At 46.7% G+C, this 16,298-nt stretch overlaps 1 protein-coding gene across 2 annotated transcripts in view; it reads left to right on the top strand.

Annotated features, from left to right (window-relative positions):
- Positions 1–16,298, top strand: part of LOC115470922 (dual specificity protein phosphatase 22-A-like) — a 120,722-nt gene that overhangs the window by 46,604 nt on the left and 57,820 nt on the right. For both annotated transcript variants that reach the window (XM_030204543.1, XM_030204544.1), the window contains one exon: positions 9,833–9,882. In XM_030204543.1, coding sequence (XP_030060403.1) covers positions 9,833–9,882 — 50 coding nt within the window. The remainder of the gene's footprint in view (positions 1–9,832; positions 9,883–16,298) is intronic.

Raw genomic sequence — 16,298 nt, 5'->3', positions numbered from 1 at the left:
GCAATTAATCCTGAAGTATGTCACCCTCTGGCAAGGCTAAAATGAAAAAGAGAGCGCTCTGGACAAAAACCATGGATGTTCTGACATCCCATCCCAAATCTGAACAAATGGCCTGTTAGGATGTTGTGTTTCCAAGAGCTGAACATTTTCTTTTCAAGCAGATTAATGGAATCTAATAAGCCAGCAGAGAGACACCGAACAGAACGAACAGTGAAAGACGTTACACAACAGGCTATTGAATCATAGGCTGAGGAGCAGCAGAGCATTCATCGTGGAGGACGTAGAGAGGCTCTGGTTTAAAGTGAGTCCTGGTCAAGTATGAAACTTGACCTAGAAGCTTGGCTTGGTTTGGCACTGATGGCGTCCTTTATTAATAGTCTACATAGAGTTTCATCTTTCAGCCACCGAGAGTGGAGGAGTAGCCTAGTGGTTAGTGCAGCGGACTTGGATCCTGAGGAACCGGGTTCAGTTACCTCTGCAGCTCCTTGTGACTCTGGGCAAGTCCTTCTATTGCCTTGGGTACAAATAAGTACTTGTATATACTTTGTAAACCACTTTGAATGTAGTTGCAAAAACCACAGAAAGGCAGTATATCAAGTCCCATTTGAGATTCTACCCGGAATGTTGCTACTATTTGAGATTCTACATGGAATGTTGCTAGTGGAAGAGTAGCCTAGTGGTTAGTGCAGTGGACTTTGATCTTGGGGAACTGGGATCAGTTCCCACTGCAGCTCCTTGTGACTCTGGGCAAGTCACTTAACCCTCCATTGCCCCAGGTACAAATAAGTACCTGTATATACCATGTAAACTGCTTTGAAAGTAGAAAGGCAGTATATCAAGCAGTGGCGTAGCCAAGGGTGGGCTTGGGTGGGCCCAGGCCCACCCACTTTGAGCTCAGGCCCACCAGTAGCAGCACACCTATGATGTGGCTGGCAGAGATTCCCAAGCTGAAAACTCCCAACAACTATCCCTCCTGCATACCTTACAAATAGCAGATCTTCGCCTGCAGGAAGCAGCGACTCATACATACTGCTCACACCGACTCCAAAGCCTTCCCCTCTGACGTATTCCCGCCTATGCAGAAAGAGGAAGCTGCATCAGTGGGAAGGATGTGGGGTCAACATGAGTACTGTGTATTAGTTGCTGCTTACTGCTGGTGAAAATCTGCTATTTAAAAGGTATGCAGGAGAGGGGGGATATTTGAGAGACCATATGGCATGCAGGCGAGAGAAGGAGAGACTAAATCACCTGTGGGATGGGGTGGGGTTCTTCTGCCCACCCATCTTGGGTCCAGGCCCATCCAAAATTGGGTGTCTGGCTACGCCCCTGATATCAAGTGCCATTAACAAGATTCCATGCACAATCTCAAAGAGTAGCAACATTCCATGTAGAACCCCAAAGAATAGCAAGATTCCGGAATCCCAAGGAGTGGAAGAGTAGCCGTGGTTGCTACTATTTGAGATTCTACATGGAATGTTGCTAGTGGTTAGTGCAGCGGACTTGGATCCTGAGGAACCGGGTTCAGTTACCTCTGCAGCTCCTTGTGATACTTTATATGTGTACCCGAGTTTAATTTGTCCTTGCCATTCTCAGGGCACAGACCATAGAACTCTGCCCAGCACTGTTCTTGTACTAAAAGTTCAGAAGATTCTGGAATCCTAAAGCGTTACAAGATTCTGGAATCCCAATTAGTAGCAACATTCCATGTAGAACCCCAAATAGTAACATAGTAAATGACGGCAGATAAAGACCTTACGGTCCAGCCAGTCTGCCCAACAAGATAAACTCATTTACATGGTATGTGATACTTTAATACCCAAGTTTGATTTGTCCTTGCTATTCTCAGGGCAAGAAGTCTGCCCAGCAGTCTTCTTGTACTAAAAGTTCTGAAGCTAATGTTGAAGCCCCTTAAAATTTACACTCAAGCCCATCCATATCTATTCAGTTACGATCAGGGCATAGACTGCAGAAGTCTGCCCAGCACTGGTTTAGCTTCCCAATTACCGGTGTTGCCACCCAATCTCCGCTAAGATTCTATGGAACCATTCCTTCTAAACAGGATTCCTTTGTGTTTAACCCATGCATGTTTAAATTCTATTACCGTCTTCATCTCCACCACCTCCCGCAGGAGGGCATTCCACATATCCACCACCCTCTCCGTGAAAAAATACTTCCTGACATTACTCCTGAGTCTGCCCCCCTTCAACCTCAAGTCATGTCCTCTAGTTCTACCGCCTTCCCGTCTCCGAAAAAGGTTCATTTGCGGATTAATACCTTTCAAATATTTGAACGTCTGTATCATGTCACCCTTGTTTCTCCTTTCCTCCAAGGTATACATGTTCAGGTCAGCAAGTCTCTGCTCGTATGGTTTGCAACGCAAATCCCATACCATTTTTGTAGCTTTTCTTTGCACCGCCTCCAGTCTTTTTACATCTTTAGCAAGATACGGCCTCCAAAACTGAACACAATACTCCAAGTGGGTCCTAACCAAGGACTTGTAGAGGGGCATATAACATATAATGACACAGGGCAGGAAATGAATTGTATAATGACATCCAGCAGGCACTGTTTTGGGATCTTGCCAGGTACTTGTGACCTGGATTGGCCACTGTTGGAAACAGGATGCTGGGCTTGATGGACCTTCGCTTGGTCCCAGTATGGCAATGCTTATGTACTTATGTACTTGGGATACTGAATGGAACGTTGCTACTCTTTGGGGTTCCACGTGGAATGTTGCTACACTTTGAAATTCTGCATGGAATCTTGCTATTCTTTAGAATTCTGGAATCTTGCTATTCTTTGGGGTTCTACATGGAATGTTGCTACTCTTTGGGTTTCTGCCAGGTATTTGTGACCTGGATTGGCCACTGTTGGAAACAGGAAGCTGGGCTTGATGGACCTTCGGTCTGTCCCAGTATGGCAATACTCATGTTCTTATGTTGTTATATAGGGGCAGTGCAGCCACACAGGGTGTAAGGGAGGTGGGGGCTCCAAAATTGTATCCTGTCCATTGCCTTCCCTGCTTGGCTGTGACACAGTGGGTGGGATAGGAGCTATAGGGGCATGTCACACGGGGCACGTTTCCGGCTTGGGACAGTCTTGCCTGAGAATCTCATTTCAAAGATTCTAATGTGTAAGGGTACACACAGATATGCAGGCCTAGATGTTACCCTCTCACATGCGTATGAAAGACATCAGTATCCGAAAGCCACCGCCTCATAGCGCCATGAGGTGCCAGTCTTGTCTTTCTTGAATTAGTACACTGCCTTTAATGTGCGGGATAGAGGACTTGATTTCTCAGCCCTTTGCACAATATTTTGGGTTGGAGCGCTCTGTGCATTGTAAAGGAAGCAGGTCGGAGTCAGCTGTCATCTCTGATTTATGGTTCTCTCTGGGTCTTCCACAGAGCTTGCTTGATAAACTGCTCTCTCTGTGCTAGATCACTGTAACAAGAAAAGAAACAGCTGGTGTTAGTTGGACAGGACAAGATTATTGACCCTTGCAACTCAAGTTAAGGGAGATGGAAAAGGACAGGAAAGACCTGTAACCAGCAACCTGTAATAATTCATAGATTACCACTCAAGAGAGATGGGAAACCAAAGACTTTTATATAATAACCTTACAGAATGAAAATCAGCAGAGCGTCTGGCTGTACGGTGGAAACTTCCCAGGCCTGTGATATCTGCTGGAGTCTTGCCTGGGTCATGTGCCCGAGTCAAAATCCCACCTGTGCTCCAGGCCAAAATTCCTCTCCCTGCTTGGTCTGGATTACTGACAAACTAAGAGAGTTATGAAATGTATGAGGGCAAGTTTGAAATCAAAAACAAAAACTGAAAAAAATAGTCACAAACATACAATATTGCACACATAGAATAGTCTGTACCTTCCACATGGAAGAGAGTCACGGGGCCAGATGGCTACCTTCAGTATGAAGAGTCCTTAATATTTAGTTATCTCTATAAGCAGATTTATAAAATAAGTGCTTAAGAAGGTTCCCCGCCAGCAAAGGTAGGCGACGGCGGGATGGCGGCGGGAGAGGGGGGTCGAGAGGGTCGTCAGCAAGGGGGTCCAGGCCCAAATCTACGGGGGCCCAGGCCCCTGTGGCCCCACGTAGCTACGCCCATTCCCTCCTGCCTCTGGTGCTGCCATGATCTAAAATGGCAGTTTTGGACATAGCAGTGTTTTGCAATCAATACGATGCCTTATTTACATAGTAACATAGTAGATGACGGCAGAAAAAGACCTGCACGGTCCATCCAGTCTGCCCAACAAGATAAACTCACGTGTGCCACTTTTTGTGTATACCTTACCTTGATTTGTACCTGTCTTTTTCAGGGCACAGAGCGTATAAGTCTGCCCAGCACTATCCCCGCCCCCCAACCACCCGCCCCGCCTCCCACCACCGGCTCTGGCACAGACCGTATAAGTCTGCCCAGCACTATCCCCGCCCCCCAACCACCCGCCCTGCCTCCCACCATCGGCTCTGGCACAGACCGTATAAGTCTGCCCAGCACTATCCCCGCCTCCCAACCACCAGCCCCGCCTCCCATCACCGGCTCTGGCACAGACTGTATAAGTCTGCCCAGCACTATCCCCGCCTCCCAACCACCAGCCCTGCCTCCCACCACCGGCTCTGGCACAGACCGTACAAGTTTGCTTGGCACAGACCGTATAAGTCTATTTGGTAGACTGAACCCTAATGGTGCATCACAACCCACCACTAGAAGTTAGGTGGTTTATGGGTGTGCCAGAGGCAGAGGCAAGCGGGCATCACTCCTGCCTCTCTAGTCTTGAGGTGCATGGGGTGGATCTGGGAGGATTGGGGAGAGGAAGGTCGTACACTAGACTACCCGGGATACTATTTTTTTAAATGTAGGGTCAGGGTTGGGTGGAAGCTCAGGGGCTGCTAGACTACAAGGGATTGTCTGGAACCTTGGCTACCTTGTTGGGTGGAGGGGGAGTAGGGTCGGCTATTTTTCGGTCAGATTACAGAGAAGGGCGACAAAAATGATAAAGGGGATGGGACAACTTCCCTATGAGGAAAGGCTAAAGCGGCTGGGGATCTTGGAGAAAAGGCGGTTGAGAGGAGATATGATAGAGGTCTATAAAATAATGAGTGGAGTTGAACAGGTAGAAGTGAAGCGTCTGTTTATGCTTTCCAGGAAGTTATGTCAAGAGGTGGGTCGCAGTAGGGAGAAGAGGGCCAGTGCCGGCGGCAGGGCAGTCTACGGGAATCGCTGCCGCCTTTTGGAAAAGAAAAAAATAAGGTAAACGTGTGGAAGAGTGTTGAGGAGGGAAGGGAGAGTGCCGCCTCAGGCCCCCGCCTCACTTGGCCTAATGGTAGGGCCGCTGCTAGCTCATTAATTAATTAGTTTGCACACGGATCTGGGCTCTGTGCCCAAATTGTGGTGTCCTATATAGAATCCAGGAGATATAAAGGCCTGATCTTTGGCCCTTCACTTAACGAAGGAATTTGCAGAGAGCAAGCCATGCAAGGCTCCAAGAATCAGCGCACATGCCTTTAAAGGTCAAATGCAGTTTAGAATTGAAATGCCAAGGGGAGGGATCTGTAGCCTGGCTGAGTAACTTTGTGCTTTGCAGCAGGCTGGCATATCCCAGGTTCTTTGGAAGTCAGGTTTAAAAGGATTGCTTGGCCTGATTTTAACTCTTGGGTTGCCCGCGTCGTGAGTCCTGCATAATCTCCCTCTTTGGTGACTTCTTACCTCCGTCATCACCACAGAGCTAGGAAGGGATCAGAAACTCACTTCCAAAGACTGTTCCTTTTATGAGCACGGACACACATGACAACTGTCCAAGGTAGTTCATTCAGGCCTGGATTAACAAGTTTGGGCACCCCAGGCACATTCCCTCCCTTCTCTAGTGAGTCTTCACTCCCTTCCCTTTCCGTCATTTGCCTAGAGCCTGCTGGGATCAGTTATGGGCCTGGTTGCCATAAATTAAATACCTTGTGTCTTGTCATGATTGTATCTCGTGTAATGTTAAAAAATTGTAAACCGAGGTCTCTCGGCTGCCTATGTTAAAAGCCCACCTCTTCAATGTCGCCTTCGGCACCTAACCACCACACCTATACTCAGAAATCTAGACTACACCAACTTGACATTTTGTCCTTTAGATTGTAAGCTCACCTGAGCAGGGAAACGTCCTTCTTTGTTAAATTGTACAGCGCTGCGTAACCCTAGTAGCGCTCTAGAAATGTTAAGTAGTAGTAGTAGTAGGCAACCAGCTCACAGGCCCTACAGCTGTGATCCATGGCTTTCCTTTGTAACAAGAAGCCCACAGGGAAGGAGGAAGGTGGGGGGGGGGGGCATGGTGAACTTGCTGCAGGGGACCAGTGAGTGTGTACTTTCTCACTGGCCCCATGCTGATTTCCACTAATAACCGTCATCGCCTGACTAATTTTGTCAGACAGTGGTGTTCCTTGAACACATGTACCCTCCTCTTTTTAAACTAGTGTTCCTGCCTCAAAGAGCTTACACAATCTGGGTTTGAATGGTGGAGGTTACGTGAGTTTCTGAAGGTGGACAGAGGAAGGTTAAGTGGAGTTTCTGTCTGCTGTGCTCTTAACCTCTACTGCTGTATCAGCCCACACTGCAGATAACTTGAGATTATCAGATAATGTCAGCGCCAAGGTCTGTCTGTGTGTGGTAGGGATTCCTTAAATAAATGTCTTCCTGGTGTTTACATTTAGACAAACTCCAGATGTTCTCGCCCAGTGAAACCCAGTATCTTGGCTGTAGTTTCAGGCACTTAAACTTACTCAGCTGTATAGACTGTCCCACGTACCTGCAGATGGCTCTTTGCAGAAGGACAGACAGATGTCCGTGTGTACTTTTCTTGAACCTTGTCTCGTGCAAGCTTCTCCTTTGCTGTGGCATGCATTTATTACAAATACAGGCTGTCCAGATTAAGGCTTAACACGACAGACAAGAGGCTGCAGTAGGTTTTGCCATTAACTCCCTCTCAGTGCCGTAGCGAGGGCTAATGGCACCCGGGGCGGGTCACCGCTGCGCACCCCCCCGGGTGCAGCACGGCGTACCCCCCCTGGAGCGCAACCCCCCCCCGGTCCGCATTCTTACCTGCAGGAGGGCCGATCCGCCCCGAGTGCACGTCACTCGGAGCTGCGTCGGCCCCGCTGGTTCCCTGCTCTCTCTGCCCCTGTTCCGGGGCAGAGGGAGCAGGGAACCAGCGGGGCCGACACCCCCCGAGCGCGTGCACCCGGGGCGGAACGCCCCTCCCGCCCCCCTTCCTACGCCACTGCTCCCTCTCGTGGGTAAAAATAGCAGATGGGGACTGAGGCTGCTTCAACTAACACAGCTTATCCATTAGTTCAATGCATAGGTGCTGGCTCTGTGGGTGCTGAGGCTTGGACCCCCCTCCCCCCAATTTTGAGCACTGTATGACTGAGCCCAAGGAGTGGTATATTCTGTTGGGTTTAGCACCCCTGATCATTTTGAAATGGCTACTATGCTTCAAACTCCACACTTAGAAATATGTTAAAACTGTTAGGAGTTAGGACCAAGAAAGGGATCTGGGTGTCGTTGTCGATAATACACTGAAACCTTCTGCTCATTGTGCTGCTGCAGCTAGCAAAGCGAATAGAATGTTGGGTATTATTAGGAAAGGTATGGAAAACAGGTGTGAGGATGTCATAATGCCGTTGGTGCGACCGCACCTTGAGTATTGTGTTCAATTCTGGTCGCCGCATCTCAAGAAAGATATAGTGGAATTGGAAAAGGTGCAGCGAAGGGCGACTAAAATGATAGCGGGGATGGGACGACTTCCCTATGAAGAAAGACTAAGGAGGCTAGGGCTTTTCAGCTTGGAGAAGAGATGGCTGAGGGGAGACATGATAGAGGTATATAAAATAATGAGTGGAGTGGAACAGGTGGATGTGAAGCGTCTGTTCACGCTTTCCAAAAATACTAGGACTAGGGGGCATGCGATGAAACTACAGTGTAGTAAATTTAAAACAAATCGGAGAAAAGTTTTCTTCACCCAACGCATAATTAAGCTCTGGAATTTGTTGCCGGAGAACGTGGTGAAGGCGGTTAGCTTAGCAGAGTTTAAAAAGGGGTTAGACGGTTTCCTAAAGAACAAGTCCATAAACCACTACTAAATGGACTTGGGAAAAATCCACAATTCCAGGAATAACATGTATAGAATGTTTGTACGTTTGGGAAGCTCGCCAGGTGCCCTTGGCCTGGATTGGCCGCTGTCATGGACAGGATGCTGGGCTCGATGGACCCTTGGTCTTTTCCCATTGTGGCATTACTTATGTACTTATGTTAATTTGTTTCGACCAGGTCTTTCTTGTTTTCCGTTCTGCCTCAGGGCTGTTCTGTGTCTTTGGAGGGTAATGTAGTCTTTTATGCATGTAAATGACCTTTTATAAAATATCGACAGTACAAAACCTTGCCCCTTAGGACGGAGCGGCGATATTCAGTCTGCTAACCAGCTAAGTGAGCAGATAAACTTAAGCTCCCAAAAGCTGTGAAAACAATCCACGACCACCTGAACTTCAGATCACTAAAAACCAACCTCTTCAAAACGGCCTACCCCAACGACCCAACGCAAACCTCTTCACCCAGCAACACAGCATGATTATAATCGTACTGGACAACATGCAATCTTCATCCCTTCATCCCTTCCGACCCTCCACTTATACCTCATAAGATCACTATACAACCTTGTATTTGTTATCCACCGACTGGGCAAACGCCTTTGACGGTACTATGGAAGCCACATTGAGTCTGCAAATAGGTGGGAAAATGTGGGATACAAATGCAACAAATAAAAATAAATAAATAAATAAATGAATAAGCAGCAAAACAGCTGTCCGGTTACGTTCAGGGTCAAAGGACCCACTCAGATATTCAATACTGGAAGCAATATCTGAGGTTGGTTGTGACTGTGGCTGGAAGCGGCTTATAAGCCCCGTCAATTTGTACCTGAGGTATTAGAGCATCCCAAGGGAGGCTGCCGAATGCTCACAGACCATAGCATCCCAGTCTCACGTGTGTTTTCATTGGAAGAAGCGAGTATAGAGTCCTCTTTGAGTATGAGCTCAGAACTTAGAAGTGGTTGCCCTATATCTCAAAAAAGATATAGTGGAATTAGAAAAGGTACAGAGAAGGGTGACGAAAATGATAAATGGGATGGGGCGACTTCCCTATGAGGAAAGGCTGAAGCATCTAGGGCTCTTCAGCTTGGAGAAAAGACGGCTGAGGGGAGATATGATAGAGGTCTATAAAATAATGAGTGGAGTGGAATGGGTAGACGTGAATCGTTTGCTTACTCTTTCCTAAAATACTAGGACTAGGGGGCATGCGATGAAGCTACAAAGTAGTAAATTTAATACGAATCGGAGAAAATGTTTCTTCACTCAACGTGTAATTGAACTCTGGAATCCGTTGCCAGAGAATGTGGTAAAGGCGGTTAGCTTAGCGGGGTTTAAAAAAAAAGGTCTGGCCCGCTTCCTAAAGGAAAAGTCCATAGACCATTATTAAATTGACTTGGGGAAAATCCACCTCTTATTTCTGGGATAAGCAGCATAAAATGTATTGAACTTTTTGGGATCTTGCCAGGTATTTGTGACCCTGGATTGGCCACTGTTGGAGACAGGATGCTGGGCTTGATGGACCTTTGGTCTGTCCCAGTGTGGCAATACTTATGTACTTATTCACCACCTTGTAAGGACTCCACACATGGTTTTCCAAGTGTCCGTACTTTGCCTTGTCTGGTGTTTACCCTGGCAGCTGGGAGCACAGAGGAGACATGATGATGGTAACCAGCAACTCTCTTTGTTTTACAGGAAATGAAGTATCTCTGTATTTCGGCTTCAGATTCATCCAGCCAGAACCTGTGAGTTCTTTGCCAGTCTGTATAGCTTTTTTTCCTTGTTCCCTGATGGTTACTGTGTCCTGTCAGAGAATCTGGTCTTTTACTCAACGAGACCAGTGATGTTCCAGTTGTGAAATATATGGTAGAAGCACTGTACAGAGACATGTTTCCTTCGGTCAGCACAACTAAAGTTCATCCCCTCCCTCTTTTCTGGCCTTCCCTAAAAATGCCACAGAGCTGACATTGAAGGAAACATTTGTTGCTGTGGCTGCATGGCTTGTTGCTATTCCTCCTGTGTTTAGTGCTTAGGTCCCTCCGATGTACAGGCCGAGCCCCAAATCCTTTTTTTTTTTTCTGCTTGGTTTCAGTTTCGGCCGAAAGGCTATGGCCACGGTTTTGGTGGAAGCTGAAAATGTGTGCTATGTCCCTCCCTCACTCTCCCCTCTACCCAACTGTAGGTACCCCTCTCAGACCAATCTTACAATCCTGACAGTCTAGGGGTGTAGTCAGGGCAGGAGTGATCCCCAGTCGTTCTTGGCCATGCAGGATCTGCTCTCAAAATGGCTGCCATCATAGACGGTCGGTAGCCCAGCTGTTTGGGGAGGCTAAAGGGGGCGGAGCTTACCTCCATATGCTCCGTGGCAGCGACGTCAATGAAGAAAAAGACTACAGGCTCGCCGCCAGCTTCTCCCTTCTCTTTGCACACAGTGTCCCGCCCTCGCGGAAACAGGAAATGCATCACCGCAGAAGGCGGGACACTGTGTGCAGAGAGAAGGGAGAAGCTGGCGGCGAGCCTGTAGTGTCTTTTTCTTCATTGACGTCGCTGCCACGGATATAAAAGGTCAAAATGCACGGGGTGGGGAGGCGGGCTGCATCACAAGCGGAAGTCCACGATTGGGCTGGGGAGGCTTAGCCTCCCCAAGCCTCTTATACGGGGCGCCTATGGCTGCCATGACCTCTAGGGGCAATCTTGCGAGGCTCCCGCAAGAGGTCATGGCATCCATTTTGAGAGGAGAGGTAACATGGGCAACAGTGACTGGGGATTACTTCTGCCGGGCTAGGGTTACCATATGGCTCCTGAAAAAGAAGGACAGATTGAGCCAGTCTGGGTTTTACTTTCACAGCTGTCAATGGAAGCAAAACCCGAACTGGATCAATCTGTCCTTCTTTTTCTGGAGTCATATGGTAACCCTATTCTGCCCTGACTATACCACTAGAACATAAGGGATTGTAAGGTAGTTGGGGGGAGGGGGACAGATGGACAACGCTTTACTTTTTTTGTGTGTGTATAATGTGATTGCAAGTAATACAGTTATGATCTTACATAGTAGTTTATATGTTAAACAGAGTGCTCCAAATAAATGCTTTCGCTACAGGAGTTTAGCAGGAATTTAAGGGGTCCTTTTGCAAAGGTGTGCTGAAAAGTGGCTTACGGTACTGTAGGCGCGGATTTTGGGCGCACGCAGAACCATTTTGGGTCTCTGACCTTACTGCCATAGACCTAGCGGTAAAGAATTTAGGCGGTAAGGATCTACGCACACCAGATGCCACTTGGCGCGTGTCCACCACGCGCATCCAAAAATAAAAATTATTTTTCAGATGCGCGTGCCCAAAATGAAATTACCGCAACAGCCACGCGGTAGTCATAGTAAATGAAATGACATCAGAAAAAGACCTGCGCGGTCCATCCAGTCTGCCCAACAAGATAAACTCACATGTGCTACTTTTTGTGTATACCTTACCTTGATTTGTACCTGTCCTTTTCAGGGCACAGAACGTGTAAGTCTGCCCAGCACTATCCCCGCCTCCCAACCACCAGCCCCGCCTCCCAACCACTGGCTCTGGCACAGACCGTATAAGTCTGCCCAGCACTATCCCCGCCTCCCAACCACCAGCCCCGCCTCCCAACCACTGGCTCTGGCACAGACCGTATAAGTCTGCCCAGCACTATCCCCGCCTCCCAACCACCAGCCCCGCCTCCCAACCACTGGCTCTGGCACAGACCGTATAAGTCTGCCCAGCACTATCCCCGCCTCCCAACCACCAGCCCCGCCTCCCAACCACCGGCTCTGGCACAGACCGTATAAGTCTGCCCAGCACTATCCCCGCCTCCCAACCACCAGCCTCGCCTCCCACCACCGGCTCTGGCACAGACCGTATAAGTCTGCCCAGCACTATCCCCGCCTCCCAACCACCAGCCCCGCCTCCCAACCACCGGCTCTGGCACAGACCGTATAAGTCTGCCTAGCACTATCCCCGCCTCCCAACCACCAGCCCCGCCTCCCAACCACTGGCTCTGGCACAGACCATATAAGTCTGCCCAGCACTATCCCCGCCTCCCAACCACCGGCTCTGGCACAGACCGTATAAGTCTGCCCAGCACTATCCCCGCCTCCCACCACCGGCTCTGGCACAGACCATATAAGTCTGCCCAGCACTATCCCCGCCTCCCAACCACCAGCCTCGCCTCCCACCACCGGCTCTGGCACAGACCGTATAAGTCTGCCCAGCACTATCCCCGCCTCCCGCCACCGGCTCTGCCACCCACTGTCGACTAAGCTCCTGAGGATCCTTTCCTTCTGAACAGGATTCCTTTATGTTTATCCCACACGTGTTTGTCAGGCGATAGTCCATTTTGGCGCACGTTGGTGCCTAGGCGGCTTAGTAAAAGGGGCCCTAAGTCTATAAATTTGGGATGATAAGTTCTTTAGGAATTAGACTCTCTGTGGAGGTGCTCACCTGTCACTCCAGATGTGGTGCAAAGTCAGCCATTGTAAAAGTTCTGAGGCTTTTAGTTTCACTTTTCATTAGCTGAGGTCCTTGTGTGCAAAGGCTATTTTGTAAAATATAGGCTTTCATAATTTAAATTATATATATATATATATATATTATTTATATATCCCAATCAAAGAACGCATTGCTTTCAAAATCTGCACTCTGGTTCACAAAATTATCTACGGTGAAGCCCCGGGATACATGACAGACTTGATCGATCTACCAACTAGAAACACATTCGAATCAACACGAACGTACCTAAATCTGCACTACCCAAGCTGCAAAAGACTCAAATACAAATCAACCTACGCATCCAGTTTTTCCTACATTAGCACACAACTGTGGAACGCATTACCAAAAGCCTTGAAAACTATGTACAACCACCTAAACTTCCGGAAAACACTAAAAGCAACCTGTTTAAAAAGGCATATCCTACCCATCCAACATAAATGCCTGATCTCTGCAACACAACCAAACTAAAGCACGTAATGGACATAACACAACTCCGATTCCCTAATGTGGCTGTGCCACATGAACTTTATCTTACCACAACATCACTTTGTATTTGTGTACACCGGAGTCTGTAATGCTTCTCCGGTACTATGTAAGCCACATTGAGCCTACAAATAGTTGGGAAAATGTGGGATATAAATGTAACAAATAAAATAAATAAATTATAAATATATTCTGGCTTGGATGCTATTTAGGTGATTCCAAAGAATTTCCAGGCTCTGTTGGGTATGATGACGATGCAATGCAGTGTTTTTAATCAAACTTAACGGCATGCAGAAGCTAGATTCTATGAGAAAGGAACCTGCAGTGTTTGTTTTCAAGCGTTACATTACTTTATGGCTTATTATTCGCATATACCAAAAGTTCAATGCGAGATACAGAGAAAGAAGCCAGAGCATACTCTGGGAATTACAGCGAATAAAATCAGATCAAATCATCACATTAAACATGTATTCATTTTGGAAATAAAAAAAGGTTTCAATCATTTCCTAAAAGGGAGATAATCATATAGAATCTGGAAGTGAGTTCCCCATTAACGCTACCTGACAGATCAAAGAAGACTGAAACATTTGCAATTAAGTTACTCCCCGAACAACAGGGAAACTTAAGTAACATCTGGTTTCTAGTACTGTGAAAAGTATCGCTATTTAAAGGTTGAAAAACACCTGCCACTATGGCAGGTAATTCCCCCTGAAAAAAATTTAAACATTACAGGACGTTATTTAAATTGGACTCTTGCCTCAATTGGGAGCCAGTGGATTTCTAGATAAAAAGGGTAAAAAATAGAAATATTTATTTATTTGTAGCATTTGTATCCCACATTTTCCCACCAATTTGCAGGCTCAATGTGGCTTACATTTGCCGTAATGGCAGTTGCCATTTCCGGGTAACCGAATTACAAATGGTATTGCGTTAAGGTGCATGCATACATGGTAACATACATGGAACATATCATATATGGAGCAGATCATGGTATATATATATATATTTACCATGTGTATACATACATAGTAAAGAAGAATACATTATGGGATAGCATGAAGGTTCCTGAGTAATAAAATTGGATTGTAACATACATTAGATCATCGACTATAGAGAGACCCATAGAAAACAAAATAAGATATCTTTTATTTTATTGGACTAACAATACATTTTTTTTAATTTTTTGAAACACACACATCTATCTATCTATCTATCTATCTATCTATCTATCTATCTATCTATCTATCTATCTTTGCTTATTTCCAATCTGGAGAAGAAGGGTTACCTTCGAAAGCTAATGAAAAGTTAGTCCAAAAAGGGATCAAATTACTTTCTGTTCTATGTTTTGAGTTATTTCTATTTATTACCTTTAAAAGTGGACTAACATGGCTACACCACTTTACTCAAATAAAAAGGGGAAATTGATTCATATTTGTTAATTGGTCACCTTGTACTGTTAGTAGGTAAATGGTATTATAATGAAATGAAGTTTATATATTAGAAAATAATTTGAGAAATGTATTGCTCTTGATTTTAGTAATTTTTCAGAGCATATAGTTCTTGCATCAATGGGCTTTTATTTATTCTGGATTTTGCATTAGGTTGGTATAATGTCCGCAGTGTAGACCAGTGTTTGGACTCCTTTACCCTGTTTTAGGAAGAATCCATATCATGCTTGTCGTTAATCAGTTTTATAGCTAAATACAAAACAGGAAGCATCTCGGAGTGGCCTAGCGTTTGAGTGGTGGACTTTGGTCCTGAGGAACTGAGGAACTGAGTTTGATTCCCACTTCAGGCACAGGCAGCTCCTTGTGACTCTGGGCAAGTCACTTAACCCTCCATTGCCCCATGTAAGCCGCATTGAGCCTGCCATGAGTGGGAAAGCGCAGGGTACAAATGTAACAAAAATAAAATAGATACTATTGGAGATTCTACATGGAATGTTGCTATTCCACTAGCAACATTCCATGTAGAAGGCTGCGCAGGCTTCTGTTTCTGTGAGTCTGACGTCCTGCACGTACAGAAGCAGAAGCCTGCGCGGCCACATTGGTGATCTGCAAGGGCCGACTTCTACATGGAATGTTGCTAGTGGAATAGCAACATTCCATGTAGAATCTCAAATAGTAGCAACAGTGGAGGAGTGGCCTAGTGGTTAGGGTGGTGGACTTTGGTCCTGAGGAACTGAGTTCAATTCCCACTTCAGGCACAGTCAGCTCCTTGTGACTCTGGGCAAGTCACTTAACCCTCCATTGCCCCCCACGGGGTACAAATAAAAAAAAAAAATAATCTCAGTGCTACTTTCTCATGTTATTTGTGCACAGTTTGGGTAAGCAGATAAACATGAATTTTTGTACACGTTCTTACAAGTTCCTGTCTCAGATGATATTTAACACCATCTGTATTGACTTAGGAACCTAAACATGCCAGACTTGTTGAGAAATCCTTGTTAAAATGGCTCTCGCAGTTGTCAGCCTGCGCTTATAGTTCCAGGGACAGGAGAGTAATAATCTTCTGTGGGTTTAGCAGAAGGCTGCTTGGCTGCAAGCTCTGGCAATCCCCAGTGGGTCTCATTGGTTCACATTCACACAGCCAAACTCTAGTTTTTGGTTTGGGCTGAAACCAGGTGATCAGTTTCTGCCACAGTTTCGGTTTCAGCAAAAAGTGGTTAGTTTTCAGTCAGGGCTTTTTTTGAGGGGGCGCTGAGTACCGGCACCTTTTCCATTGTCTGCTAAAATTGACCCAGAGACCTCAGATTTTTGTGAAAGAGCTCAGGCTCTACACACCGATTCTGCCTTATCATAGATTGCAGGGGGCCTGGCTATTTTGGGGTGGGTTCCTCAGTAATCACCCCACCCCTGAAGGGTGACCTTGCATTTGAATACCGGCACTTTTTTTGCTAGAAAAAACGCACTGGTTTCAGTAGCAGTGTCAGTGGGCCTCTACTCTGATGATTATTCTTACCATGTCCTCTGCCCTCCATTCTTACTGTCTACCTAGGGTTACCATATGTCTAGATTTACCCAGACATGTCCTCTTTTTGAGGACATGGCCGGGCAACCGGGCGGGTTTTGCCAATCTGCCCGTTTGTCCGGATTTCTGGACAAACGGGAAGGCTGGCGGGTGGGCCGTCCTATACTAGCCTCCCGGCCCTCCCCTCCCCTTAGTTA

Source organism: Microcaecilia unicolor, chromosome 5 (assembly GCF_901765095.1).
Source record: "Microcaecilia unicolor chromosome 5, aMicUni1.1, whole genome shotgun sequence".
NCBI lineage: Eukaryota > Metazoa > Chordata > Amphibia > Gymnophiona > Siphonopidae > Microcaecilia > Microcaecilia unicolor.
The sequence above is the reverse complement of the archived record's forward strand: the minus strand, read 5'-3'. Positions and strand labels throughout refer to the sequence as shown.